Below are 27,160 nucleotides of genomic sequence, written 5' to 3' on the forward strand. Positions count from 1 at the left end.
GAGGAATAGATTGTTCTCTCTGCTACCGCACGACAAGCAGTACCGATGCAGTCTGTACTGTATCGGTACCAGAAGTATGGAAGCAACAGGACTCTAAACAGCTTCTACCCCCAAGCCACGAGACTGCTAAATAGTTAACCAAATAGCTATCTGCATTGACCCTTTTTGCACTAACTCTTTTGACTCATCACATATGCTGCTGTTACTGTTTATTATCTATCCTGTTAACAGTCACTTTACCCCTACCTATATGTACATATCTACCTCAATTACCTTGTACCTCTGCACATGGACTCGGTACTGGTACCCTGTGTATATAGCCAAGTTATCCTTACCCACTGTGTATTTATTCCTTGTGTTATTATTTCTCTCTCTGTATTGTTGAGAGGGGAATGTCAGTAAGCATTTCACTGTTAGTCTACACCTGTTGTTTACCAAGCATGTGACACATAACACTTGATTTGAATTCCAAACAAGTTCAAGTGTTGAATTGATGGAAGAAATGGGTGACAAGTCACTTTTTACAAATATGTTTTCACAAAATAAAAAGTAATGATCACTACTTCATCAGAGTAGTTATTGCTATAAATGAAGAAGAGAGAATCAACTTACATCAATAATCAAGTCTTTCAAGGACTTTACTTTCCCCTTTCCCCCTGACAGGAACTTAAGAATGAAAATTGCTTCAAAATGTGTTATTAATGTTATATAATTTTGTCCTATTCAGACTATTTTATCCTATTCAGGTTTACACAGTATATGATCCTATTCAGGCTTGCCCACTATTTTATCCTATTCAGGCGTATCTGACATCTCACTCTCACATTTGTTACAGTTTCATCAATTTGCAGTGAACACTGAGCTGTGTTTTATGGATTCATTAATTTCAGTGATTGAAGGAATGCAGAAATGTAAAAAGTAAATAGTGTACAAATCTGTTCTTCTCTGACTACTCCCTTCCATCTTTGAAGAGACTGAGAACAAGAGGGTCTTTATGGTTTTACATCCACTTCAAAGACTTGGCAGGGAAGATAGCCCCACTCAAACTGTCACAATAAAACATGCACACTCACAAACCTTAAACACATCCAAACAAAAACAGAAATACACACTTATACAGCTAAAAACCACATAGAGATTCATTCACACACAATACGCAAAAACATACACATCAACGTACCCACAGGCATGCACACACACATGCACAAGCATGCACACGCACACATACACACACACGCACACACACACACACAAGCCTGTACACATTTACAGACGCACACATACACAAATGGAAAAATGAGTATAGACAGGCATTATTTAACTTTGTGTTAGTGGCCCTTGGGGTTCCCCTAATACAAGTAATCTATCTACCAGGGAAGGGACAAATCTGAACAGTCTGAGGACAGTCATTACAGGAAAGGTGTGTGTCCTTCAACAACCAATAAGATGCTTTGTGGAGGCGGGTCAGACCAGCTCAGAGAAACTGAGGTCAGCGCCTTTGTCACATGACCTGGGTGACACCAACGGGACCAACCGGTGTGGAGAACCGAGAGGGGGATTACTGTGGAAAGCTCCCTGGGGATTTAAACAATTTCTCAGACTTTCCCAGGCTCGGATTGGGGCGTTCTGAAGCATTTTCTTATTTTATAGTCTAACAGCATTTCTTCACTAATTCAATCTTCCGTGTTCGATCACTCAAGTCACGTTTGTCTTGGATCTGCATAATGTGTGCCCTGGAAACCTAATCAGGGGAACTTCATACATGTCACATGTCACATTCCATTCCATGGTTTTTATGTTGAGCTGTGATGATAGAGATATTGTAACACAACTCTTTCACTTCTAACAACTATATACAAATTGAAAACACCAATAAATAGAATATCACTTTTAAACCATGAGGAAATGTTGGACATAACAGCTCCCAAATGCTTTGGATCGCGCCCTAACTAAATGGACACAGTTCAAACTAACTCACAGCATGTTTAAGAACTCTTGTGACATCCTTAAAACATCCCTAATTATTGGATTAACTTCTAATTCTGCATCAGGGAATACACAAACATCCTTTGAGCGGAAGAATGCTGCAACAGTCAAGTAGGATGCCATGCTTTGTGAGTGGTTGGGAGTGTGGTTGGGTTGGTTCTACACCACTGTGTTGCGATGACTCATGTGGCCTTAGCTTAGACCATTCCATCCCTCTCAAGCTGGTAAGATTCTTTAAAACCCATTTCAAAGTTGAATGGAGAGCTAGTGTCTGCTAGTCATCAGGAATAGAATAGCCCCCAAAGTATTTAAACTGTAACTGTAGATTACGACACATTATGGTTGATTTTTATATCGAAAGCTTCTGTCACTGATGAGAATATTATAATAAGACCATGGCTATACACGAGTTTGATGAGTAAGAAGCCTCTAATTACATTAGTAATTGCCATTCTACTGTAGCTTGTTCATAAATACTGAGAAGATGTTGTGTTGTAATGGATGTACACTATTTAACATTATAATATACCATTTAGCAGACACTTTTCTTCAAAGTGACTTAGGCATGGAATTTTCTTTATGTATGGGTGGTCCCGGGAATTGAACCCACTATTTATTTATTATTTGTTATTTAACCTTTATTTAACTAGGCAAGTCAGAGAGGAGAGGTTAAGAACAAATTCTTATTTACAATGATGGCCTAGGAACAGTGGGTTAACAGCCTTGTTCTGGGGCCGAATTTTCACCTTGTCAGTTTAGGGATTCGATCGGTTACTGGCCCAACACTCTAACCACTAGGCTACCTGCCGCCCCACTATGTTGGTGTTGCAAGTGCCATGCTCTACCAACTGAGCTACAGAGGACCACCATCAATCACTTAGCTAACACTTGACACTGTTCATTGATTTCGTCTCTAGCCATTAACTTCAGTGACAGGATGTCTTACATGAGAAAAAGAGGAAGAGGACAGGTCACTGAGCGTGTTGGTGAGGAAGTTGTTATAATGTACTGCATTTTCCTTCACATATTGTAATAATTCTCATTACTTACTCATTGCCTTCTCTGCGTGTGATAGTTTTGGTTACATCTCTATGCCAATTTACCTTCACATCAACCCTAAAATACCAATAATCTTAAATAAATAAACTTGCCTGAATAGGATATTAGTATGTTTGTTTTATTTGTTCCTTACCAACGCACTGTCAACATCCTGACCAAGGCTGAAACAAACATCTAAATATTGTCCCTCTTGCAGCTGTTTTTTGTTAAAAACAAAATGGAACTTTATTTGATTCAAACAGAGTGTACCATACTTGCACAGTGACTAACATCCTTTGAGCATAAAGTTCACACAGTGTTATAGGCCTACGGATTGAAACGGAGAGTGAAGACAATGAAACAGATGATTATTTCCAATAACCTGGGTTCCCATTAGATATCAGCTATATGTTATATTGAGGAAAACAACGTTCCATTAAATTCAAACGCACCACAGAGAATTGCGTTTTACAAATCACACCCTTGTTTCCAATCAGAAAGACAGATGTTTTTGTAAGAGAGAAGGTGCTTCGTCAGTAGGTGTCACGGTTGTCATATGGAGGAGACCAAGGCGCAGCGTGGTAAGCGTACATACTTCTTTAATAAAGAAAGAACACTGAACAAACTATACAAAACAACAAAACATGAAGCTAATATGGCTAGTGCAGACAGGCAACTAAACATAGAATAAGAACCCACAAACTACCCAAGGAATATGGCTACCTAAATATGGTCCCCAATCAGAGACAACGATAAACAGCTGCCTCTGATTGAGAACCAATCTAGGCAACCATAAACATATAAACCCCTAGACAATACAAAACTAAACAAACCACCCTCGTCACACCCTGACCTAACCAAAAATAATAAAGGTCAGGGCGTGACAGTAGGCCTATAACCATGGTGTTCTTCTGTTTGCAGTAAAACACCATGCAAAGCATCAAACACCTGTTATGTGTATAAATAAACTAAGAAATACAGTAGACATTCAGTAGTGACATGCAGGATATCATGTGGAAACAGTGTCATACAGTACAGGAAAGGTTGCAACACTATAAAAGTATTTGTGCTTTATGTGGTAAAACCCAGCTTATGGGTAGCATCCCAACTAACACCCTATTCACTATGGGCCCTGGTGAAAAGTAATATAAAGGGAATAGGGTGCCATTTGGGACACAAGTCGAGATGTTTACCACCCCAGTGAACTTCCCGTTGACACTGAGTGCTGCTGCGGTTCGCTCTTTGACATTATAGATATATAGCATCCAGAAACACACGTCTATATTTTGTATTTTATCACAGTATGATATAGCTTCTATTTTGACGGATGCTATGCTAATTGTGCTTAAAATAAAAAAGTTGCTAATAAAAAATGGCAGTTAGATTTTCAGACAAATAGTGCTTCAGAGGGGGATGTCCCATCTATCTATTGTATATCTACAATGGAGACTGAGACTGAACCAGAGTGCTGCTGGAAACTGTGTAGCCCCCGTCTTCAGTTTAAACCACACAGGTTTCGGTTCCGTTTCGGGAAGTACATTCAGTGGTTCATCTAGAACATTTTTTCAGGTTTTTCAATAGTGTAATACATTAAATGGCTTGTTTTATTCACCTCAACTACGTAGTCATATGTCAATCAAAAAAAAGATTATTTACAATGATGTTTTACCACAGATACCAAAACTGGAGATATTTGTCGATGATAATGGTTGCTTACCATTCACACTGTAAATAGGTTTGTGTATGCTCTTTGAGACAACACAAATAATTAACTGAACTGTGACTAATTCCTCGAAACTTAAAGATGATATTTAGCATTATGTTCATTGTTTGGTTCATTACCTACCAATGGACAGATGATCTTAGTGCAAGTGCACTTTTACATTTTTGGGAAACTCTCATATGACACTTTTACATCAGATGACAGATCCTGTCAAGTCAGACGAGGTAGGGTCAGATTGACTAATAATTGGGTGCAAAGTTTGCACTTGTTTTTTCCAGAGGAAATTAAACAGATTACTAAAGGCTCACAAAAAGGATAAGAGGAGGATTATGTAAGGTAAGGTTTGAATGAAAACAGTGTAATGTTCAAGGTTTATTTTTGGTTATTTTATCCCCACTGGGAAACAACTATGCAATCTTTGAAACTTAAATCTGGCCCTCAATGTGTGTTCAACAGTCACTAGTTAAATATACAGACTCAGGTCTTATGATCTTGTTTTTCTTGCTTTGTCATGATATTGAGAAATTTGCACTCAACATTCCCCACTAATCCTTAGAAAAACCATTCCATTGTTGCCACACATAGAGTAAACACAATGTTTTGTCAAACATATCTAGACTGTGCTCTTTCCGTAATCTTTATACAGCATCCTATAGCTTGAACATCACACCAAAAAGTATACATTTTATGAACAGATGTCTTAGATGTTCCTCAATGATCAAAATCTACAGTGCTGAACTAAGGTTGACATTGTGACTCAGAAAAGGCAAACGACAACCATTATAATGAAACCTCTATACACTAACCCTTGCATGGAAATGCTTTGAATATGGGAATTGATAAATCATTTCTAATGGCACCCTTACTCATTGCTCATAATAGTGAATCATGTAAGAGGTATCTAATGTTGCTGAATAGGCATGCTGTGTAGAATGAGGAAATGAGCTGCTATCTGTACGGTACATTTACTATGTAGCTAAAGAGATAGACGATGGTGCTGCAGGACAGTTAAGGTTAATGCTGCTCACAATAATAACTCTAATGGGAATTCTACACCTACTGTGTGCGTGTGTGTGTGTGTGTGTGTGTGTGTGTGTGTGTGTGTGTGTGTGTGTGTGTGTGTGTGTGTGTGTGTGTGTGTGTGTGTGTGTGTGTGTGTGTGTGTGTGTGTGTGTGTGTGTGTGTGTGTGTGTGTGTGTGTGTGTGGATCCCAAGTTCAGTCCACTAATTCAAATGAAATCAAATTGTATTGGACACATACACATCAACAGATGTTATTGCGGGTGTAGCTAAATGCTTGTGCTTCTAGCTCCGACAGTGTGGTAATATCTAACAAATTGCACAACATATAACCAATACACATAAATCTAAGTTGGAATGAAATAAGACTACATACATATAGATGAGCGAACGGACTCAGAGCGGAACGGACTAGAATAGTATAGTATAGAAAACAGTATATCCATATGAGATGAGAAATGCAAGATATGTAAACATTAAGTGGCTAAGATACAGAAGAATAGTATAGAATACAGCATATACATATGAGATTTGTAATGCAAGATATGTAAACATTATTAAATGAATGAGATTCCGTAGAATAGTATAGAAAAAATATATACATATGAGATGAGTAATACCAGATACGTAAACATTATTAAATGATTAAGATACCGTAGAATGGCATAGAATACAGTATATACAGTGGGGCAAAAAAGTATTTAGTCAGTCACCAATTGTGCAAGTTCTCCCACTTAAAAACATGAGAGAGGTCTGTAATTTTCATCATAGGTACACTTCAAGTATGACAGACAAAATGAGAAGAAAAAATCCAGAAAATCACATTGTAGGATTTTAATGAATTTATTTGCAAATTATGGTGGAACATAAGTATTTGGTCAATAACAAAAGTTTATCTCAATACTTTGTTATATACCCTTTGTTGGCAATGACATGTTATATACCCTTTGTTGGCAATGACAGAGGTCAAACGTTTTCTGTAAGTCTTCACAAGGTTTTCACACACTGTTGCTGGTATTTTGGCCCATTCCTCCATGCAGATCTCCTCTAGAGCAGTGATGTTTTGGGGCTGTTGCTGGGCAACACGGACTTTCAACTCCCTCCAAAGATTTTCTATGGGGTTGAGATTTGGAGACTGGCTAGGCCACTCCAGGACCTTGAAATGCTTCTTACGAAGCCACTCCTTCGTTGCCCGGGCGGTGTGTTTGGGATCATTGTCATGCTGAAAGACCCAGCCACGTTTCATCTTCAATGCCCTTGCTGATGGAAGGAGGTTTTCACTCAATCTCACGATACATGGCCCCATTCATTGAGTTTTTACCAAAAAGTTATATTTTGGTTTCATCTGACCATATGACATTCTCCCAATCTTCTTCTGGATCATCTAAATGCTCTCTAGCAAACTTCAGACGGGCCTGGACATGTACTGGCTTAATATGGCAAGGCGTTCCCTGAGGGGAACCCCCCCCCCCATTCAGCTGAAAAGGTAGCGCAGGGAATTCAAAAATATTCTTTAGAAATATTTAACTTTCACACATTAACATGTCCAATACCTCAAATGAAAGATAAACATCTTGTTCATCTACCCATCATGTCCGATTTTTAAAATGTTTTACAGCGAAAACAGAGCATATATTTATGTTAGACCACCACCAAATCAAAGGAAAAACGCAGCCATTTATTCCAGCCAAAGATAGAGTCACAAAAGCAGGATTAGAGATAAAAATGAATCACTAACCTTTTGAAAATCTTCATCAGATGACACTCATATGACATGTTACACAATACATTCATGTTTTGTTCGATAATATGCATATTTATATCCACAAATCTATGTTTACATTGACGCCGTGTTCAGAAATGCCTCCAAAATATCCGGAGGAATTATAGAAAGCTACGCCAGATAACAGAAATACTCATCATAAACTTTGACTAAAGATACATGTTCTACATATAATTAAAGACACACTGGTTCTTAATGCAACCACTGTGTCAGATTTTTTAAAAACGTTACGGAAAAAGCCTACCATGCAATAATCTGAGACAGCGCTCAGACGTAAAAGTATTTCTCCGCCATGTTGGAGTCAACAGAAATACGAAATTACATCATAAATATTCCCTTACCTTTGATCATCTTTCATCAGAATGCAGTGCAAGGAGTCCTAGTTCCACAATAAATCATTGTTTTGTTCCATAATTAGTGTCCAATTAGCTGCATTTGCTACCACTTTCAGCTCACGTGCCCAAAAGCTGAAGCTGGTCCAGGACAACTCGCACGAAAACTTCAAAAATATATATTCCAGGTCGAATAAACTGGTCAAACTAAGTACAGAATCAATCTTCAGGATGTTATTATCATATATATCCAATAACATTCCAACTGGATCATACGTTTTCAGCTGCAGCCAAATGGAACGACGGTGGCACCCACAGAGAAATGCGCCACAGGAAAATGGCATTCTGTCGGGACAGTGACTATTTCCCCTCCCGTTCGGTCAAAGTTCACACCAAAAGCTGCATTCCACGTTCTACTGAATGAGGACATGTAGTGGAAGGCGTAGGAAGTGCTACCAGATCCATATCTTGTTGGGAAAGGAAGGGCGATGACGTCAAAGTTGACCCACATTCAGAATTTCACTTCTTGTTTGGAAAATTGCCTGCCCTATGAGTTCTGTTATATGCACATAATTCAAACAGTTTTAGAAACTTCAGAGTGTTTTCTATCCAATAGTAATAATAATATGCATATATTAGCAATCTAGGACAGAGTAGGATGCAGATCACTATGGGCACGCAATTCATCCAAACTGAAAACACTGCCCCCTATCCTCAACAAGTTTTAAGCAGGGGGACACGTCTGTCACTGCAGGATTTGAGTCCCTGGCGGCGTAGTGTGTTAATGATGGTAGGCTTTGTTACTTTGGTCCCAGCTCTCTGCAGGTCATTCACTAGGTCCCCCCGTGTGGTTCTGGGATTTTTGCTCACCGTTCTTGTGATCATTTTGACCCCACGGGGTGAGATCTTGCGTGGAGCCCCAGATCGAGGGAGATTATCAGTGGTCTTGTATGTCTTCCATTTCCTAATAATTGCTCCCACAGTTGATTTCTTCAAACCAAGCTGCTTACCTATTGCAGATTCAGTCTTCCCAGCCTGGTGCAGGTCTACAATTTTGTTTCTGGTGTCCTTTGACAGCTCTTTGGTCTTGGCCATAGTGGAGTTTGGAGTGTGACTGTTTGAGGTTGTGGACAGTTGTCTTTTATACTGATAACAAGTTCAAACAGGTGCCATTAATACAGGTAACGAGTGGAGGACAGAGGAGCCTCTTAAAGAAGAAGTTACAGGTCTGTGAGAGCCAGAAATCTTGCTTGTTTGTAGGTGACCAAATACTTATTTTCCACCATAATTTGCAAATAAATTCATTAAAAATCCTACAATGTGATTTTCTGGATTTTTTTTCTCATTTTGTCTGTCATAGTTGAAGTGTACCTATGATGAAAATTACAGGCCTCTCTCATCTTTTTAAGTGGGAGAACTTGCCCAATTGGTGGCTGACTAAATATTTTTTGCCCCACTGTATCTAGGAAAACCAAAGTTCTAAAGGCTAAAGAATATAGTGTATTAGAGGTCCTACAAGAGGTTTTGTAGTGATTCCTATGTTGGCTATGTAAAGAATATTTGAGGTCTGTGGTGTGTAATGAGGAGCAACCAGACGCTGCGCTTGACACATTTATGAAATTGTTTAATCCAGTTACTAATAAACATGCACCCGTTAAGAAAATTACTGTAAAAATTTTGTTGAATGCTGTTGAATCCCCATGGATTGATAAGGAATTGAAAAATGTTAAAGTTGAGAGGGATGAGGAAAAAAGGAATGGCAAAAAAGTTTGACTGCACAACCGATTGGCAAACCTACTGCAAATTGAGAAACCATGTGACTAAACAGAACAAAAATAAGAAGAAACTATACATATGAAACAAAGATAAATGATAAAAAAGAATGATAGTAAAAATCTTTGGAGCACCTTAAATAAAATTTTGGGCAAAAAGGTCAACTCAGCTGCATCATTCATTGAATCAGATGGCTCATTCATCACAAAACCCACGGATATTGCGAACTACTTTTTTTTTTGAAAAAAAAAACCGTTCCCGTTTTAAACGGGATATTTTACCAGGACAAGATGCTAGAATATGCATATAATTGACAGCTTTGGATAGAAAACACGCTAACATTTCCAAAACTGTAAAGATATTGTCTGTGAGTATAACAGAACTGATGTTGCAGGCGAAAGCCTGAGAAAAATCCAATCCGGAAGTGCCCCATATTTTGAAAGCGCTGCGTTCCAATGAGTCCCTATTGAGCTGTGAATGTGCCATCAACCAGCTTACGCTTTCTACATATTCCCCAAGGTGTCTACAGCATTGTGACGTAGTTTTACGCATTTATGTTGAAGAATAGCCGTAGGGGGCTACATTGCGCAAGTGGTCACATGATGCTCCCGGAGAAAATCTCCGTAAAGTACAGAGGTAGCCATTTTTCCAATCGCTTCTACTGAGAAACCAATTGTCCCGGTTGATATATTATCGAATAGATATTTGAAAAACACCTTGAGGATTGATTCTAAACAACGTTTGCCATGTTTCTGTCGATATTATGGAGCTAATTTGGAATATTTTTTGGCGTTGTCGTGACCGCAATTTCCGGTCGATTTCTCAGCCAAACGTGAAGAACAAACGGAGCTATTTTGCCTACAAAAATAATATTTTGGGAAAAAATGTACTTTGGCTATCTACCTGGGAGTCTCGTGAGTGAAACCATCTGAAGTTCATCAAAGGTAAACGATTTAATTTGATTGCTTTTCTGATTTTCGTGACAAGGTTGCCTGCTGCTAGCAGGGCATAATGCTATGCTAGGCTATCGATAAACTTACACAAATGCTTGTCTAGCTTTGGCTGTAAAGCATATTTTGAAAATCTGAGATGACAGGGTGATTAACAAAAGGCTAAGCTGTGTTCCAATATATTTCACTTGTGATTTTCATGAATAGGAATATTTTCTAGGAAGATTTATGTCCGTTGCGTTATGCTAATTAGTGTCAGATGATGACAACGGTCCCGTTCACGGGATGGGGTGTCACTAGAGGTTAATGATTTTTTAAATTGACAAGATTGGCAAATTTAGGCATGACATGCCAGCAACAAACGCCGAACCTACACATAGAAGTATAACTGACCAAATTATGAAAGACAAGCATTGTAAATTTGAATTCCGTAGTGAGTGTGGAAGAGGTGAAAAAAGTATTGTTGTCTATCAACAATGACAAGCCACCTGGTTCTGACAACTTGGATGAGAAATACTGAGGATGATAGCGGACGATATTGCCACTTCTTTTTGCCATCTCTTCAATCTAAGTTTTAAAAAAAGTGTGTGCCCTCAGGCCTGGAGGGAAGCAAAAGTCACTACCCAAGAATAGTAAAGCACCCTTTACTGGCTCAAATAGCCGACCAATCAGCCTGTTACCAACCCTTTGTAAACTTTTGAAAAAAATTATGTTTGACCAGATACAATGCTATTTTACAGTAAATACATTAACAACAGATGTTCAACATGCTCCTCACTTACACAAATGAATGTTGATTGGCAGAGAGAAAATTATAATAAAAAGATTGTGGGAGTGGTTTTGTTAGACTTTTGATCTTTTGATCATTGCATGCTGCTGGAAAATAGTATAGCTTTACACTGCCTGCTATGTTGTGGATTGAGAGACTAACATAACACAGAGGGTGTTTCTTAATGGTAGCCTCTCCAACATAATCCAGGTAGAATCAGGCATTCCCCAGGGCAGCTGTCTAGGCCCCTTTCTTTTTAAAATCTTTACTAATGACCTGCCACTGGTTCTGAGTAAAGCCTGTGTGTCTATGTATGCTGATGACTTAACACTATACACGTCAGCTATTACAGCGAGTGAAATAAATGCAACACTGGGCCTCCCAGGTTCTAACCCAGGCTGTGTCACAACCGGTCGTGACCTGGAGACCCATAGGGTGGAGCACAATTCGGGTAGCGTTGTCCGGGTTAGGGGAGGATTTGGCCAGGGGACTTTACTTGGCTCATCGCGCTCTAGCAATTCCTTGTGGCAGGCCGGGCGCCTGCAGCCTGACTTCGGTTATCAGTTGAACAGTGTTTCCTCCAACACATTGGTGCAGCTGGCTTAAGCGGGTGGGTGTTGCGGTTTGGCGGGTCATGTTTTGGGAGGACGCATGACTCGACCTTCGTCCTCTCCCGAGTCGATTGGAGAGTTGCAGCAATGAGACAAACTCGCAATTGGATATCACAAAATTGGGGAGAAAAACAGGGTAAAAAAATTACATTTAAAAATCACTGCAACACTTAACAAAGAGCTGCAGTCCGTTTCAGAATGGTTAGCAAGAAATAAGTTAGTCCTAAATATTTCGAAAACTAAAAGCATTGTGTTTGGGACAAATTATTCACTAAACCCTAAACCTCAATTAAATCTTGTAATAAATAATGTGGAAATAGAGCAAGTTGAGGAGTTTGGAGTAACCCCGGATTGTAAAACTGTTATGGTCAAAACATAACGATGCAACAGTAGCTAAGATGGGTAGAACTCTGTCCATAATAATGCGCTACTCTGCCTTCTTAACAACAATATCAACAAGGCAGGTCCTACAGGCCCTAGTTTTGTCGCACCTGGACTACGGCCCAGACATGTGGACAGGTGCCACAAAGAGGGACGGCTGGCCCTTAAATGTACACGTAGAGCTAACATTATATGCATGTCGATCTCTCATGGCTCAAAGTAGAGAAGTATGGACATGTTGAATGCACTAAGCTGTCTGTTTAAACTACTAGCACACAGCTCGGACTCCTATGCACACCCCCCAAGACATGTCACCAGAGGTCTCTTCACAGTCTCTAAGTCCAGAACAGAGTATGGGAGGCGCACAGTACTACATAGAGCAATGGATACATGGAACTCTATTCCACATCAAGTAACTCACGCAGGCAATAAATCAGATTTTTTTAAATGATAAAAATATGCCTTATGGAACAGGGAGGACTGTGAAGAGTCACACACACAGGTACAAACACACACATACAAACACACACATACAAACACACATAACATACAAACTATACACATGTACACCTGCATTTTGTGTAGTAGTAGAGTAGTGGCTGGAGGGCACACACTTAATGTATTATGAAATCTGTTGTGAAATCTATTTTAATGTTTAAACATGTTATTATAATGTGTATTACTGCCTTAATTTTTTGCTGGACCCCAGGAAGAGTTACTGCTGCTTTGGCAGCAGCTAATGGCGATCCATAATAAATCAAAATACAAATATTCCCTCTGCTTTTGGACACTTGTACAAATGGCGGAGGCGCTCGTGAACGCCTTGGGGGTGATTTGGGATTAAGCTTCTCTCTCCCTCTCCCCCTTCACTCCCCTTTAACCTGTCAGACAGACACGTATTAACAAAATCAACAGAGCGAGTATCTGAACGTTTACAGGATTATAGAATTCCCGTTACAGTCTGTGTTGCAAATAATTAGCCGGATAAAAAATAGTGTACATTTGAAGCAGATTTCCGGGTGTTCTGCTCTCTGGTGCTGATAGAGCAGGTGATGAGAGTAACGGATGTGAAACGCTAGCTTAGTTAGCGGTGGTGCGCTAACTTGCTCTGCAAGGGCCGCGGTTTTTGTGGGGCGATGGGTAACGATGCTTCGTGGGTGACTGTTGTTGATGTGTGCAGAGGGTCCCTGGTTCGCGCCCGGGTATGGGCGAGGGTACGGTCTAAAGTTATACTGTTACATGAGCAGGTGATAGAACGGAGCGGTTACAGGTTATACACACACTATTACCCGCACCATCCATCATAAAAACTGAGGTTCATCGGGCGGTGATGGACGATCGAAATCATGAACCTCAATTAAACACCGTGTTTTTCGTCATGGGACAATTATTGCGCATTAACTCTTCCACTCTTGTTTGCAGACATAACTTTCAACATTAAGTACCAAGTCAGAGTCAGTTCATCACCTTATAGCTGATGTTATATATTAAAAATAATAAGCTAATAAACAGGTAGATGTGTAACCAGATAGTGAAGGCTAAGATCCCATTGGAGGACTTTTGGTTTTATCTGACCCGCTTTATGCATTCACATTCTTACGCCTTTTACAGTTCAGGAGTGACATGTCAAGGGTAACTTAAAACACTATTATTTTTTTACTCTATAGCCTACCTCTAATAACTCACATGGAAACTGCAAACGTTGCAGGCATTTATAACATGATTTATTATGGGTGTGCGCAATGCAAATAAGAGGAACAAGAACCATTTTATAAAACTGCTCCATTGTACAAGACTGGGCTCCTGGGTAATCAAGATCAATGGTTGGAATGCAATAATGTCAGAAAATAACCCCTAAATGAAATAGTGCTAACAGTTAGTCATTATGCCTATTTGAAGTCACCTGTAGACGGGGGGAAAATACGCATGGTGTGGTTTCCTGGTTTCAAATACATTTCTGACGTAGAGACGTCTGCTGCATTGCATAGGGTGCTAGGCTACACCACAGTGTGAAGCTTCTAATTCAAAACGCACAGTGAGGGCAGCGAAGACGAAGGAGGAGTTGAACACAAGCTCCGAGCAAAAACTTCCCTTGTCAATGTCTATGTGGGCCTCGCGGTGTGCAGCACGTCTGGGACAGAAACACTTCGGATTGTAAAAATAAACAAACGTTTGTGACTAACTAAAGAGAGGAGCATGTACATTCAAACACGGAGACATTCGTTTGAGCTGTTATTCAAGTGTGTAACGGTTAGTTAAAATAATGGAAATTGGGGAAGTATGGTTTTGCGTGTTATTGAACGACTTGGAGAGCGCGCACCTACGGAAAGGGTAATAACATGCAAACGGATTGGGAGAGGAGGACACTGGTGAAGAAGTGACTATTTAATTCCACAAAGAAATTGTGAGAGAATTGTGACAGGTATGAATAACGGCACGATAAAAGATGGGCCCCGAGAGCCTACTATTCCGGTGATTATGTTTATTTTAGGAGTGGTGGGGAATGTTATCGCCATCGTGGTGCTCCGAAAGTCTCGGAAAGAACAGAAGGAGACCACCTTCTACACGCTGGTGTGTGGGCTTGCAGTGACCGACCTTTTGGGCACGCTGCTGGCCAGCCCCGTCACCATCGCCACCCGTGTGCAAGGGAAGTGGCCGGGAGGAGAGTCACTGTGTCAGTACTCCGGCTTCATCCTTCTCTTCTTCTTTCTGGTCGGCCTCAGCATTATCTGTGCCATGTCCATAGAGAGATACTTGGCCATAAATCATGCATATTTCTACAACCATTACGTGGACCAAAGACTTGCTGCGTTGACGCTTGCGGGAATCTACATCTCCAACGTGCTGTTCTGCGCGCTGCCTGCCATGGGACTCGGTAAGGTGAAAAAGCAGTTCCCAGAGACCTGGTGCTTCATCGACTGGCGGACTAACGACTCCACGCACGCTGCCTTCTCCTATATGTATGCCGGGGTGAGCTCTTTCCTCATCCTCACCACGGTCATATGCAACGTACTGGTGTGCGGGGCGCTGATTATGATGCACAGGCGGTTCATCCGCAGGACATCGCTGGGTACGGAACAGGGAGGTCGCATAGCTGTCCTCAGGCGCAGACGGAGCTTCCAACGCATGGCCGGCGCAGAGATCCAGATGGTCATTCTGCTCATCGCTACCTCTGTGGTGGTTCTCATCTGCTCCATACCTTTAGTGGTAAGTGATTTGACGCCTTGCCGAATAACTATTGCAATATTTTGATTGATTTGAAGTTGCGCAAACATTTTGGTCTCACTTTTGTATCTCTCGTTGTGTGTGCGAACTGTGCAGGAATGGATAACCTGGTACCGTGCAATTAAAAGACACGACACAAGTATGGGTTGTCTAATAAATGCAAACGTTAATACAAAGCATAGTGCGTTCTGGTTTGTGTGACGTCATTATTTGTTGTAACACCTTTACGCATCAGCATACGCATTGAAAATTGGAGGGAATATGCCCAAAATGAGACCCTAAATGCCCTCCCAATCGAATAAAGGAATTGAATAGGCTTAATTCTTGTGTTATTAAAGTGTTATTGCTGTTATTGTTCAGCCGGTTGTCTGCTGATGTGTTGTTAGGCCTATTCAGAATATTACCTCTAATGTCAATTTCTGGCACACTTGCGTTATAAATATTTCCTTACTTTGAGAAAAATATGAACAAATAAATATAATTTATCTATTCATCTACCTTCTCCATTTCAATTTTAGTCATTTAGCAGACACTCTTATCCAGAGTGACTTACAGTTAGTGCATTCGGATAGCTAGGTGAGACAACCACATATCACAATAGTACATTTTCTCTCAATAAAGAAGTTATCCGCAGTCAGCACTTTTTTTTTTTAGATTGGCAGGGACTCTGCCTCAGGGGGAAGCTCATTCCACCATTAGATTTTGTTGTTGTTGTTTTTCTCTTTAGAAGCCAGTCACCAAAAAGACAAGGACTGACTATAAGAAAGAGAAGCCCTTGGGTTAATAAGATCTAATATTAGAGAATATATAACAGGTAGGCTATGCAAATACTTCAGCCCTCTATGGGCTGATTTAGCACAAATATAAGAAAGACAGGCTAATACATGCTTTTTGTGCGTGTACGTGCGTGTGTGCACCCCGTGTGCGTACGTGCATAACCACACCTCTAACCACCTTGAGAAATGCAAATGGTACTAAGAAGTATACCGTTGCACCACCTAGGCGTAAGCCCTTCTATGTGGGAAGTGCGTAAGGTAGTGGTGATATTCCACATTTTAACTAGGGACCACATTTTTTGTGGGCCAGAATTTCTGGGGACACCATTTTTTTTCTCTAGAATTTCTAGCGAACCCACCCAAAATCAAATGACACAACCCACTGAGCATATGGTTGAATCAACATGGTTTCCACAAATTACGTTGAACCAATGTGGAATAGACCTTGAATTGATGTCTGTGAAAAGTGGGAACCTTGAAATTGGTTGAATAACATTCAATTGATAACATTTGAATAGCTCTTATCAAAATTAAGACAACCAATAAATACATTTGCTAAATACAATTTTCTTTTTTTCCCAATTACCATTCTTAAAAACGTTTGTATATTGTCCCATACGATCATCTGTTCTCTTAATTCTTGGTTCCAAAAAATGTGGCAGCGCAGTTCCCCGACTGGGACTATTTTCATCATGATACTTATAGAAAATAGTAGTAGACAGAGATTTAGTAAAAACAAAAATCTGACATTGATTTATTCATCCAGATGAGTCCCCATGTCGGTCTCAAAGCTGCGCGATGGCACTGTCCTAATGAAAATGGTGCTAAAATAATCATCTAGTTTGCTTTACATTTATTATAATGGTTGGATGACTTGCAACAGGTGTAAATTGTGATCATAAAGTCAGACGTAGCTACGACCAACCTTAAGATAAATAAATAAATAAATAATACCAACAAGCTCTCACAGTCTCACTGCAGAAATAGACATTCATCCACGTTCTCCAAATGTCAAACGTAGAAGTGTTTCCAAACTTACATTTTCAAAGGGTTTTGTTGGTCCTGTATTGTTCCATTTCTCCAAATCTCAAATTTCAAATATCTTAAATGTAACCAAATGTAATCGAAAATGTAATCTACGTAATCCCCCAAAATAATTATTTATTATGAGAGGACCATAAACAATAACTAATAATGCTGCATACTTCAAGAAAGGGTAAAAAATAATTATTATTTAAAAAAAATGTTAAGAATGAGGCTTGGAATTGGTTGTATTTTTTCAAAATATAGTATAATCAATTTATAAAGCAACTAACTATAAGATGTAACCTTCCTTATAACTGTAAAATGCATATTTGTATGTTTAATGTTAGAGAAAATGTGCATATTTTCGAAACGTCTCTCTCAATCAAAATGTCTGCCCCCATCGCTGCGAATGTCTCACAGAGCTCTAGCTTGGCTTCCTGAACTCGTTAGGAACTCACCTTCCATTTCATATTAATCATGTTGATCTATAACAAACAGAAAGTGTTTTTTGTTTAAAATCTATTAATTATTTTAGATTATTGGCTATAAAATGATCTCAATGTGCTACAGTGATAAAACCACTCTCCTGCTGTGTTAAGATGTAAGGATTCCAGGCATATGTATTGTTAGTGGCTGTGATGTAGGGATTGTTGGAAGAGCGAATTAAATGGTAGGTGGGATATCCCATCGTCAAGTGGTGTCAGATTTCACATCCTGCTTGTTAAGGCAGAAAATACATACTACTGTGTCCATGAGAATCAGGGCTACCGCTCAATGCCAGCCAGTTCGATCTATGGTGTCCACATATCGATTTAAACGTGAAAATTACGGTCAGAACCGGTACCAGAACCACGTAGGTCCACAAAACAGGGGACTTTACATCAAAGAGGGTTTTAAGGGTTAAGTTTAGACATTCATTCCGGATGGTTAAGGTAAGGGTTAAGGTTTTGGATAGGGTTTTAAAACTAAAACCAAAAAAAACAGTGTCCACAACCATCCAAAATGCCCTAGTAAAACCTTAAAGGTATAATTCACCCAAACCCACTAATTATTTTTATTAACAGTGTTAAACAACACTAATATGTGAAAACAATATTTTTTGTGAACAAATGTTTCATTTTTGTTGTTACAACAAGGTTTGTAGAAACATATGCAAAATCTTTTACTACAAAACTCACAATGCAACGTTCTCTCTCTTTCTCTCGCTCTGGGCTGGCTGGCTGGCTAGCAAAGTAGCTAGCTAGAAAACATAGCTAAACACAATAATACCAAAGTCAATATCAGCATGTGAAGTAGCTAAATAGCTGTAAAATCGCTTAAACAAATTGCACTGTCAATTTTGGAGTTTATCTCACTGAGTTCAACTTGCAGTTCGTCTCTGGTACTGAGCTATAAATTACATTTCTGAGTTGTGCTGCTTTTCCACAGAGATCATTTTGAGGAGATGGAAAACCACGTGACGATTAGCTTAGCAACCGCGCGACGCAGCATGACAGCGTGAATGCCATGGGTCGACAGTCAGTTGGGTGGGGCGTTTCTCCATTCATTCTGTAAAATTTGTTTCCCATAGACATGGCGCATTGCAACATTGTACTTGAAGGAGAAACCTAGTTGAATAATTAGGTGCACTGTTTAGCATGAGCACATATCAGCGAAATGGATACTTAGTCATGACGATATAGACGGATGGACGTGTTCTAGACAGTATGCCTATACCATATATTGGCTGATTTGGAGTGCAAGGAATTGTTTTAAAAGCGTTATGAAATGTGATCGTGTGTTATCCCCTATCTCCAGTGACTAGAATTATGTATCTATGACACGTTCCAACACAATTTCCTGATTTTCACAAGCGAACCACTTAGAAGTTAAATCATGGGTGAAAATTGTTATTTTACCTACTGATAGAACATAGGCTTTCACCAAATTGACATGATTTTATTTCTGGGTGTGGATGACCCATTTAATCCTTCTTGATGGTAATAGCACTCACTGTTCCCCTATATGGACGGTTTTGGAGGCATTTCGCGTCATCCTCAGGACATGGATAGATGTCCAATTTCGACATCAATCTTAAACGATATCCCTGACTGTCACGTCCAACTGGTTCAACTGGCCCCAGATGTCATCAGTGGATTATTCTGTCTGTGTATACTTGTTATACAGGGAAACAGATATGGAGTTTATTAGTTAAAAGCTCTCCCATGGAGACAAGATCAACTGGACATACGGACGCAGTAAGAGCAAAAACCTGTCCGTCTGCTGCTCGGCCAGTGTCAAACATTTCCACTGAGCTCTGTCCTCTGTACAGAGTCCTATAAGCCATCCTGTTCCCATGCACTGCATGGTAGTTACAAGAGGATACTGTAAGGACAGTGACTAGAGAAAGTACATCCTGCAAGCTCAAAAACACTCCACAGAGAAAATGAACAAATGAACAGCAAGGCACTGAAAAGGATCAATGATATATAGTGTTCTATAAACCGTCCCCATGCCACATTTGAGAGTTAGTTACATGTAAAGACATACCCACTAGAGACAGTACATTTCATCCGGCAAGCTTCAAAAACACTGAAAAGATGAACTGAGGGCTTAAGGTCTGAAGAACCTGTAGTCTATAATGAGATATTGAGTTCTAAATGTCGTCCCCATGCTTTGACTGAGAGCTAAGGACAGAGTCACTAGACAGTTCATCCTGCAAGCTTCAAAAACATAAACTGAAAGGCAGACATTTATATTTGAAGAAGACTGCGGTTCTATAATCAGTGTACCAGAGTTCTCTCTCCCACTGTATTTTCCAGGAACAACCCGAGGGAGTCACCCATATAATCTTATCTTATCATATAGTCATAACTAACCATGTGCCTGACAGTTATTTCACTTCACTTACTTTGACGTTGTCTGAGATAGGTTGTTGATTGGACCTTGGTGATAGCCAATAGCCAGCGACGTTCATATGATTGATGATTAACCTGGGGGTGGGGTTGTGTTTTCATTAGCTCTCTGCCCAGGCTTCTGTGCCACTGTCTGCCGGGCAGATACTAGTGCTGCTAGCTACAGTACGCTCTACTGCCCATGCCATGCTCATCTTATGCCAACACGCACAACGCCATAGTCAAATAGCTTTGCTTTCATAGCAACCATGATAGTTTGTCATGTATTTATGTAGGTTTTTCTTGCGCAACAATAATATAACAAATAACAGCTATGTAGGTTTAGGCTAATGATATTCACATGTGCAGATATAAGCAGGTTGGAAAGCTACTTCAATAGGATTCAATTAGGATAGCACAACAGGATTCAATATGGGAATCCTATTGAACAGACCTATTGAAGCTTTAAAGGTACACCATCCTCAAAAATACACTGAATAACCAATAACCCTCCAACCCTGTCCCTATCCTTTCTTTCCTCCCTCAGCTGCGAGTGTTTGTGAACCAGCTGTCTATGGTTGCGTTCGATGCCCATTCAACTCCCCTGGAGAAGAACCCAGATCTCCACGCCATCCGCATTGCCTCCATCAACCCTATCCTGGATCCCTGGATCTACATCCTGCTGAGGAAGACTGTCCTGCTGAAGCTGGTGGAAAAGATCAAGTGTCTGTTCTGCCGTATGGGCTCCCGGGGGCGGGGCTCAGGGGTCAGGGGTCAATTTCGCTGCGGAGGTGAAGGTCATCCGAATTCGTCCATCGTATCCCGGGATTCGCCGTCGCTGGTGTCCCGCGAGCTGAGGGAGGTCATCAGTACTTCACAGACGTTTCTTTATTTGCCGGAGGGGACCGGGGGGGGGTCTAGAGGGACAGGGACAGGGGGAGAGGGAAGACCCAGCCCCCCGGCTGTGGAGTGCTCCCTGCTACAGGACCAACAGACACCAGGGGGGAAGGGGATGCAAAATGATTCCAAAAAGGGCACTTTAGGCCCCAGTATATCAATGAGGACAGATGGGACAGTTGATCCTTCACCTCTGAACAGGGTGCCATCGGTCAGAAAAGACAAGACTCTACATGTGACGTTTACAGACGAGACACTGAACTTACAGGAGAAATGCATCTGACGGACACAAACACAAACTCCACAAGAGTGGCGGATAACACAGAAAAGTCACAGTGGGGAAAAAGGACATCTAATAGCCTTAAAGGTTGGGACTTCTGAAGGGTTAAACTCATAAGGAAAATGTTTCCCTGTGTCATGTTTGTACTCTTATAACAACAACTACATGAAGCAAATAAGACTGGGAGTTGGTTTAGTTCATCAGTGATGCTCCTAGCTGAAGCATGAGGTCCTGTTTAGGGTTCGGTCAAAATGTCACATGGTGCCAATGTGGATTGTATGAGATTGGATCTATTTACATAGATCATATATTGGATCTATTATATATGTCACATTCTTATTACAAGAATACCAATATAAACATATACCAGCACACACATCAGTAATGAACATAAAATGTAATTTCACCTTTATAAAGACAAGGAGATTTCATTGCACTTTTCAAAAACTCAAACCCACTGAAAGGCACTAAATGCTACCATGCTATCATAGTGCTATCTGAGATCCTTGGGACTTCCACACCCCCTAAACCCTAACTAAACCAGAACATTTACCTAATCATGACCGTAACATTTTAAACTACAAAGGGGTAGGGACATCCCAACAATCCCAGATAGCGAGGACCACTACTTACCACTGGCCTCCACCAATACAATTGTTGTGATACACTGTATAATCCTGAGGCTACAATGTGAATTGTGTCCCATAACATCAAATTATTTCAGAAAGAAAAAATATGTTTCTTCTCTGTGAGAAGGTCTAGCTAGTTTGTATCCATGTCAAATTGCTACAAAATGGATTGAAATTGTATGTTATATTTCAACATTTGCAAACAATTGTATCATATTGGTTGACTTGGCAGTTTCAAAACAATGCCTGAAGTATAAAAATACAGCAAAACTATTGAGCATATAATCCCATACAAAAGACTAAGGAGTCAAAACAACAAAAACAAACAAAACACCCATTTCAGTCCATAAGATCCATTCTAGCCCATAAGTCCTTAGAGACAGATCATAGTCCCCGTGCTTTGACCAACTGATCCTGTGATGAAGAGGGTATGTCCCCTGACCCCGCCTCCTCCACAGGTATCTCCCTAGAATTCCCCTCAGCGTCGACAACCACGACTGTCCTCTTCAGTTCCTCATAGCGTCTCTGTCTCTCGGCTACGGCAGCGCAGGCCACCACCACCTCGTCTGACTCAAAGTCGTAGTCCTGCTGGAGCTCTGGAGGGTTCAGGACATCCCGTTGGGCCTCCTCCTCCCGCTGGGTCTGGTTCTGGGCCGTCCGTCTCTGCTGCAGCAGCTGCCGCGCCCACGCCAGGTCATCCGACCAGAGGGGGCGCTCTGACGGACACAGGTGGACCGCTACCTGGAAGGACCTCACCGCCTGTTGACAGGAGGAAGACCTTTGTGCTATTTTCCTTTCTGTTAACATCTTTTTATTGATTTAAGATTAACACAAATGACTGGTAATACCCACAGAGCTCGATGAGCAGTCACCATCCTTCATCCTAATGTGGTTCATCAGGTCAGCCGTAAAGACTGGTTTAGGTTGGCTACATATACTTTGCTGCATTTTATTCAGAAGGAAGCAGCATTTTCAGGTGTTTTACAGTTAATATGCCTCTAATCAATAATAAAGAAATGTAATTTCTCTAATGAAGGACAATAATTGTTGTGGAGAAGATGAAGTATAAAAATCCAGCAAGACTATTGAGCATATAATTCCATGCATTTGACTCTGTTACTTGTACTGAGCTTGTACAGATAGGATCTTCATTTGACCTGTATTGTCGCAGAAAAATAATCCTGCAGCAACAGGATTTGGACGTTTAGTCCATAATGTTGCCTAATCAATGGTTAGGCTATTAGTTGGTCAAAACGAGGCTACATAAAAAGTGGAATATTATTAATATAACCATGTGTTAGTGTGCGTGTTCAGTGAATTGATGTAAATCACAAAGATTCTATGCATTTCCTGCGGCGCAAAAGAGTGATCAAATTAAGATCCTACAGCTTGTATGGTTGAAATAACAAAGGGGATTTACATTGCTGTTGTCTTTTGTTCAAATTACACTTTATAGGTGCATGGCATTACTTTCCCCCAATTAAATGATATCAGTGAACTGAAATGTGCTTTTGGATGCTTTGCTTTTAATGTGGCTAAAGAAAAGAGATACAGTATGTTTCTAAGTTTAAAATATTAAATTAAGGATTTCAAAGTTTAAAATGAACCAGCTCACACAAGTCTATCTGTTCAGACACCGAGCAACATTACGATATTGCACTCCTATGATTGCACCCCCTCACGACAAATTTGACTGACATCTCATTACTACCAGGCTAACCAAACATTGCATCAAGCTACTATATGGCCATGAGAAGTACGCTAGATTGAAACTCTGGCTGCCCCTCAACAGCTCCATGTTTCAAGTCCTGTCCACACTCCTTCTGAAGTAGAGAAACTCCCTCAGGGCTTGATGGTGAAGGAGGGTCATATTGGACTGTGCAAAATACAATCAACCTGAACCAGCGTTTTACTGATGACCTAAACTCACAACAACTTTGACTGAGATTATTATCAATAAGCAGTATTTGCCTAAAGCGGTTATGGCTATGAGAAGTAGAACGAAATACCCACAGAGCTCGATGAGGAAGGTCGTAAGCAGGCCACAGGAAAACACATGCAGCCAACCTGACCCAGTCTTTACGACTGACCTGGTAACCTGACTACCTGATCAAAGCTTCTGAACAAATAAGTTATCAATCAGTCCAGCCCACTGATGGCACTAAAAATAAACATAAATACTGATTACAGGATTAATCTGACAGAGGCTACAGATCATTGATCAATAGCAGTCACCATCCTTCATCCTAATGTGGTTCATCAGGTCAGCCGTAAAGACTGGTTTAGGTTGGCTACATATGCTTTGCTGCATTTTATTCAGAAGGAAGCAGCATTTTCAGGTGTTTTACAGTTAATATGCCTCTAATCAATAATAAAGAAATGTAATTTCTCAACTACAGCACCTTTATGACAAAACATGTGAGGGTGGCAAATGATTTACACTTTAAATGATGTATAACATAGGCTTTTGTACTGTACATCCACTAGTTAATATTTGTAGCATAGCAAGTTTTGTTCAATCTTTTCCATGACTTATGCTGGGGGAGTGAATACAATAGTGAAAATATAGCATATAGCAAATAAAAGGCCAATTCAATTTGCAATGTTACTTGTAACCAATTGATTTATTTTCAATTGACACATTACAGGTAAAACGGATCCATTTTCTCATTATTTACAGAACAAAGTATTACGACATCAGCTGGGTCAGTTATAGAAACATCAATATAACTCACATTATACATGAGCATTCTCATGGTCTAAACAGTTGTTCCCTCTCCCACTATTTGTTTACAGCTCCTATCGTCCCCCACATTACCAGTGAATGAACTCAAGTCGTATAAAATGAATTATTGTTACAAACACATTCAGGCCCTATTTTGAGACGCTACCACAATCTTATGCTCCAGACTTGTTTTGAGAATTTTTGTGCCAGGTGTTTAAATGATTTGAATGGCTTTGGCAACATCAGCAGATGTTTGCACTGTAAACACAACACGTACCCTCAGTGTGGTTGACTTGTTGAGAGAACCAGGTCTGCTTTTACCCATAGTTGCTGCTTTTTTGCCTACTTCTATTGTAGTGATGACCAAAACACATATCCTACCAAATTCCAGTTACAATGACATAGGCACTGTTTGTAGTTCTTTACCAATAACAATTCATTGTCTAATGATTTGTATTGACAAAATGTTCCTGACGTGTAATGCCCTATTTAAATCCTAAAGCATCCCCGGACGTTCATGTTCTACGAGGCCAGTTCCCTCTGTCAGAAAACTCCTTTTAACGCTGTACTATTAGGAAATATATTTGAGAGATACCGATGACAAAATGGTCTTAATATGATTTTAATAAAGACGAGGATACATGAATCCTTTCACAGCGCCTCTCTTTAATATCGGCAATAATAAAGCCCTAAATCTGATAGCCTGTTTTAGTCATACAAAACCCCTTGAGTGTCCCATGAAAACAATCTTGTTATTAGAAGATGCCATTCAAATTCAATGACTGTTCTAGCTTCTAGGCTTTTCAGCATGGCCAGTCCAGGCTGACTGCACAGAGCTTTCAGCGCTATCCAGCTGCTAGATTTCAGGGCCAAGGTGGATATATTGTTTTAGCAGCTCACCTGTCCCCTATGGAGGGTCATATGACACACAAATCCTAACACTCAGCTGGAATTCTGGGAATACACATGCAATATTATTTCTCTGTGGGGTTTATTTCTCTGAGTTACCGTGGAGACAGAGTTTCCCAACTGATAAGACCAGTCCGTTAGTCATTATGAAATAGCACTTCCAACTGCGACTTTATGTTGCATGAAACTGCAATTCGAAAACTTTTTTAATAACAGCTTGACTGATAGACTCAAGTGAGAGGAGTTTTCCAGGGAGATATTTTCCGGTCATCTGACAAATGTTCTCATAGACATTTCAAAAGACTAAGGGGCAGTTTCCCGGACACAGTAAGCCTGGTCCTGGATGGAAAAGCAAGCTCAATAGAGAGTCTCCAGTGAAAAGCTTTTTAGTCCAGGACTAGGTTAAATCTGTGTCTGGGGAAACCGGCCCTGAATGTGTCTAAGAAATGGGACTGACAGACATATTCAAAAACACAACGGGATCCTCTTTTCAGGAGGAGGATTAATCAACATGAGTGACAATTGACCTCTTGAGTGCCAAATGATGATGATAATTATTTTTGGCTACGCTCAAATTCAGTCTTTTAAATGCCAGTAATATGAGAGCATTGATAAATAGTGAAAACATAACACACTAAAACAAAAATCTATTTGATTAAATCTACCTCTATCACCCACAGTCTGTTGTAGACTAAAGCAGAAAACCATAATGACATGCATAAGACTAAAGACTCAAAACAACAAAAACACCCATTTCAGTCCATAAGATCCATTCTAGCCCATAAGTCCTTAGAGACAGATCATAGTCCCCGTGCTTTGACCAACTGATCCTGTGATGAAGAGGGTATGTCCCCTGACCCCGCCTCCTCCACAGGTATCTCCCTAGAATTCCCCTCAGCGTCGACAACCACGACTGTCCTCTTCAGTTCCTCATAGCGTCTCTGTCTCTCGGCTACGGCAGCGCAGGCCACCACCACCTCGTCTGACTCAAAGTCGTAGTCCTGCTGGAGCTCTGGAGGGTTCAGGACATCCCGTTGGGCCTCCTCCTCCCGCTGGGTCTGGTTCTGGGCCGTCCGTCTCTGCTGCAGCAGCTGCCGCGCCCACGCCAGGTCATCCGACCAGAGGGGGCGCTCTGACGGACACAGGTGGACCGCTACCTGGAAGGACCTCACCGCCTGTTGACAGGAGGAAGACCTTTGTGCTATTTTCTTTCTGTTAACATCTTTTTATTGATTTAAGATTAACACAAATGACTGGTATTAAGGACAAATATTTATTGGGGAAGATTTAAGGCTTTGAAAGGAAAGGTGTTTAGATTTTGTGTAGTTCTGTCCTTGAGCTGTTCTTGCCTATTGGTGTTCTGTACAATGGCATGTTTTATGTTGAACCCAGGAAGAGAAGCTGCTGCTTTCACAACAGCTAGTGGGGATCCTAACAAAATACCAAAGCATTGA

General features: G+C 40.5%; 2 protein-coding genes across 7 annotated transcripts in view; one reads left to right on the forward strand and one right to left on the reverse strand.

The window, feature by feature from the left end:
* The first annotated feature begins 14,216 nt into the window (after positions 1–14,216).
* On the forward strand, positions 14,217–23,678 carry LOC110523383 (prostaglandin E2 receptor EP4 subtype). Its single transcript, XM_021602045.2, has 2 exons — positions 14,217–15,573; positions 20,814–23,678. Exons 1-2 carry the CDS (start codon positions 14,791–14,793, stop codon positions 21,444–21,446), a joined length of 1,416 nt encoding a protein of 471 aa, XP_021457720.2. The 5' UTR covers positions 14,217–14,790; the 3' UTR covers positions 21,447–23,678.
* Positions 22,336–27,160, reverse strand: part of LOC110523384 (tetratricopeptide repeat protein 33) — a 52,032-nt gene continuing 47,207 nt past the window's right edge. For 4 of the 6 annotated variants that reach the window (XM_021602049.2, XM_021602046.2, XM_021602047.2 and 1 more), the window contains one exon: positions 24,678–26,881. In XM_021602049.2, coding sequence (XP_021457724.2) covers positions 26,507–26,881 — 375 coding nt within the window. In that variant the 3' untranslated portion in view covers positions 24,678–26,506. Of the gene's footprint in view, positions 22,407–24,677; positions 26,882–27,160 lie in introns of those variants that run through there. The other 2 variants (XR_005051678.1, XM_036977009.1) reach the window with 2 other exon arrangements.

This window comes from Oncorhynchus mykiss, chromosome 5, assembly GCF_013265735.2.
Source record: "Oncorhynchus mykiss isolate Arlee chromosome 5, USDA_OmykA_1.1, whole genome shotgun sequence".
In the NCBI taxonomy this organism is placed as follows: Eukaryota; Metazoa; Chordata; class Actinopteri; order Salmoniformes; family Salmonidae; genus Oncorhynchus; species Oncorhynchus mykiss.

What these genes read in the sequence shown, in the direction of transcription:
- LOC110523383 (XM_021602045.2), top strand. Translation starts at nt 14,791, where the DNA reads ATGAATAACGGCACGATAAAAGATGGGCCCCGAGAGCCTACTATTCCG. An exon ending in TCTGCTCCATACCTTTAGTG is followed by an intron (nt 15,574 to 20,813) that starts GTAAGTGATTTG and finishes TTCCTCCCTCAG; the next exon opens with CTGCGAGTGTTTGTGAACCA.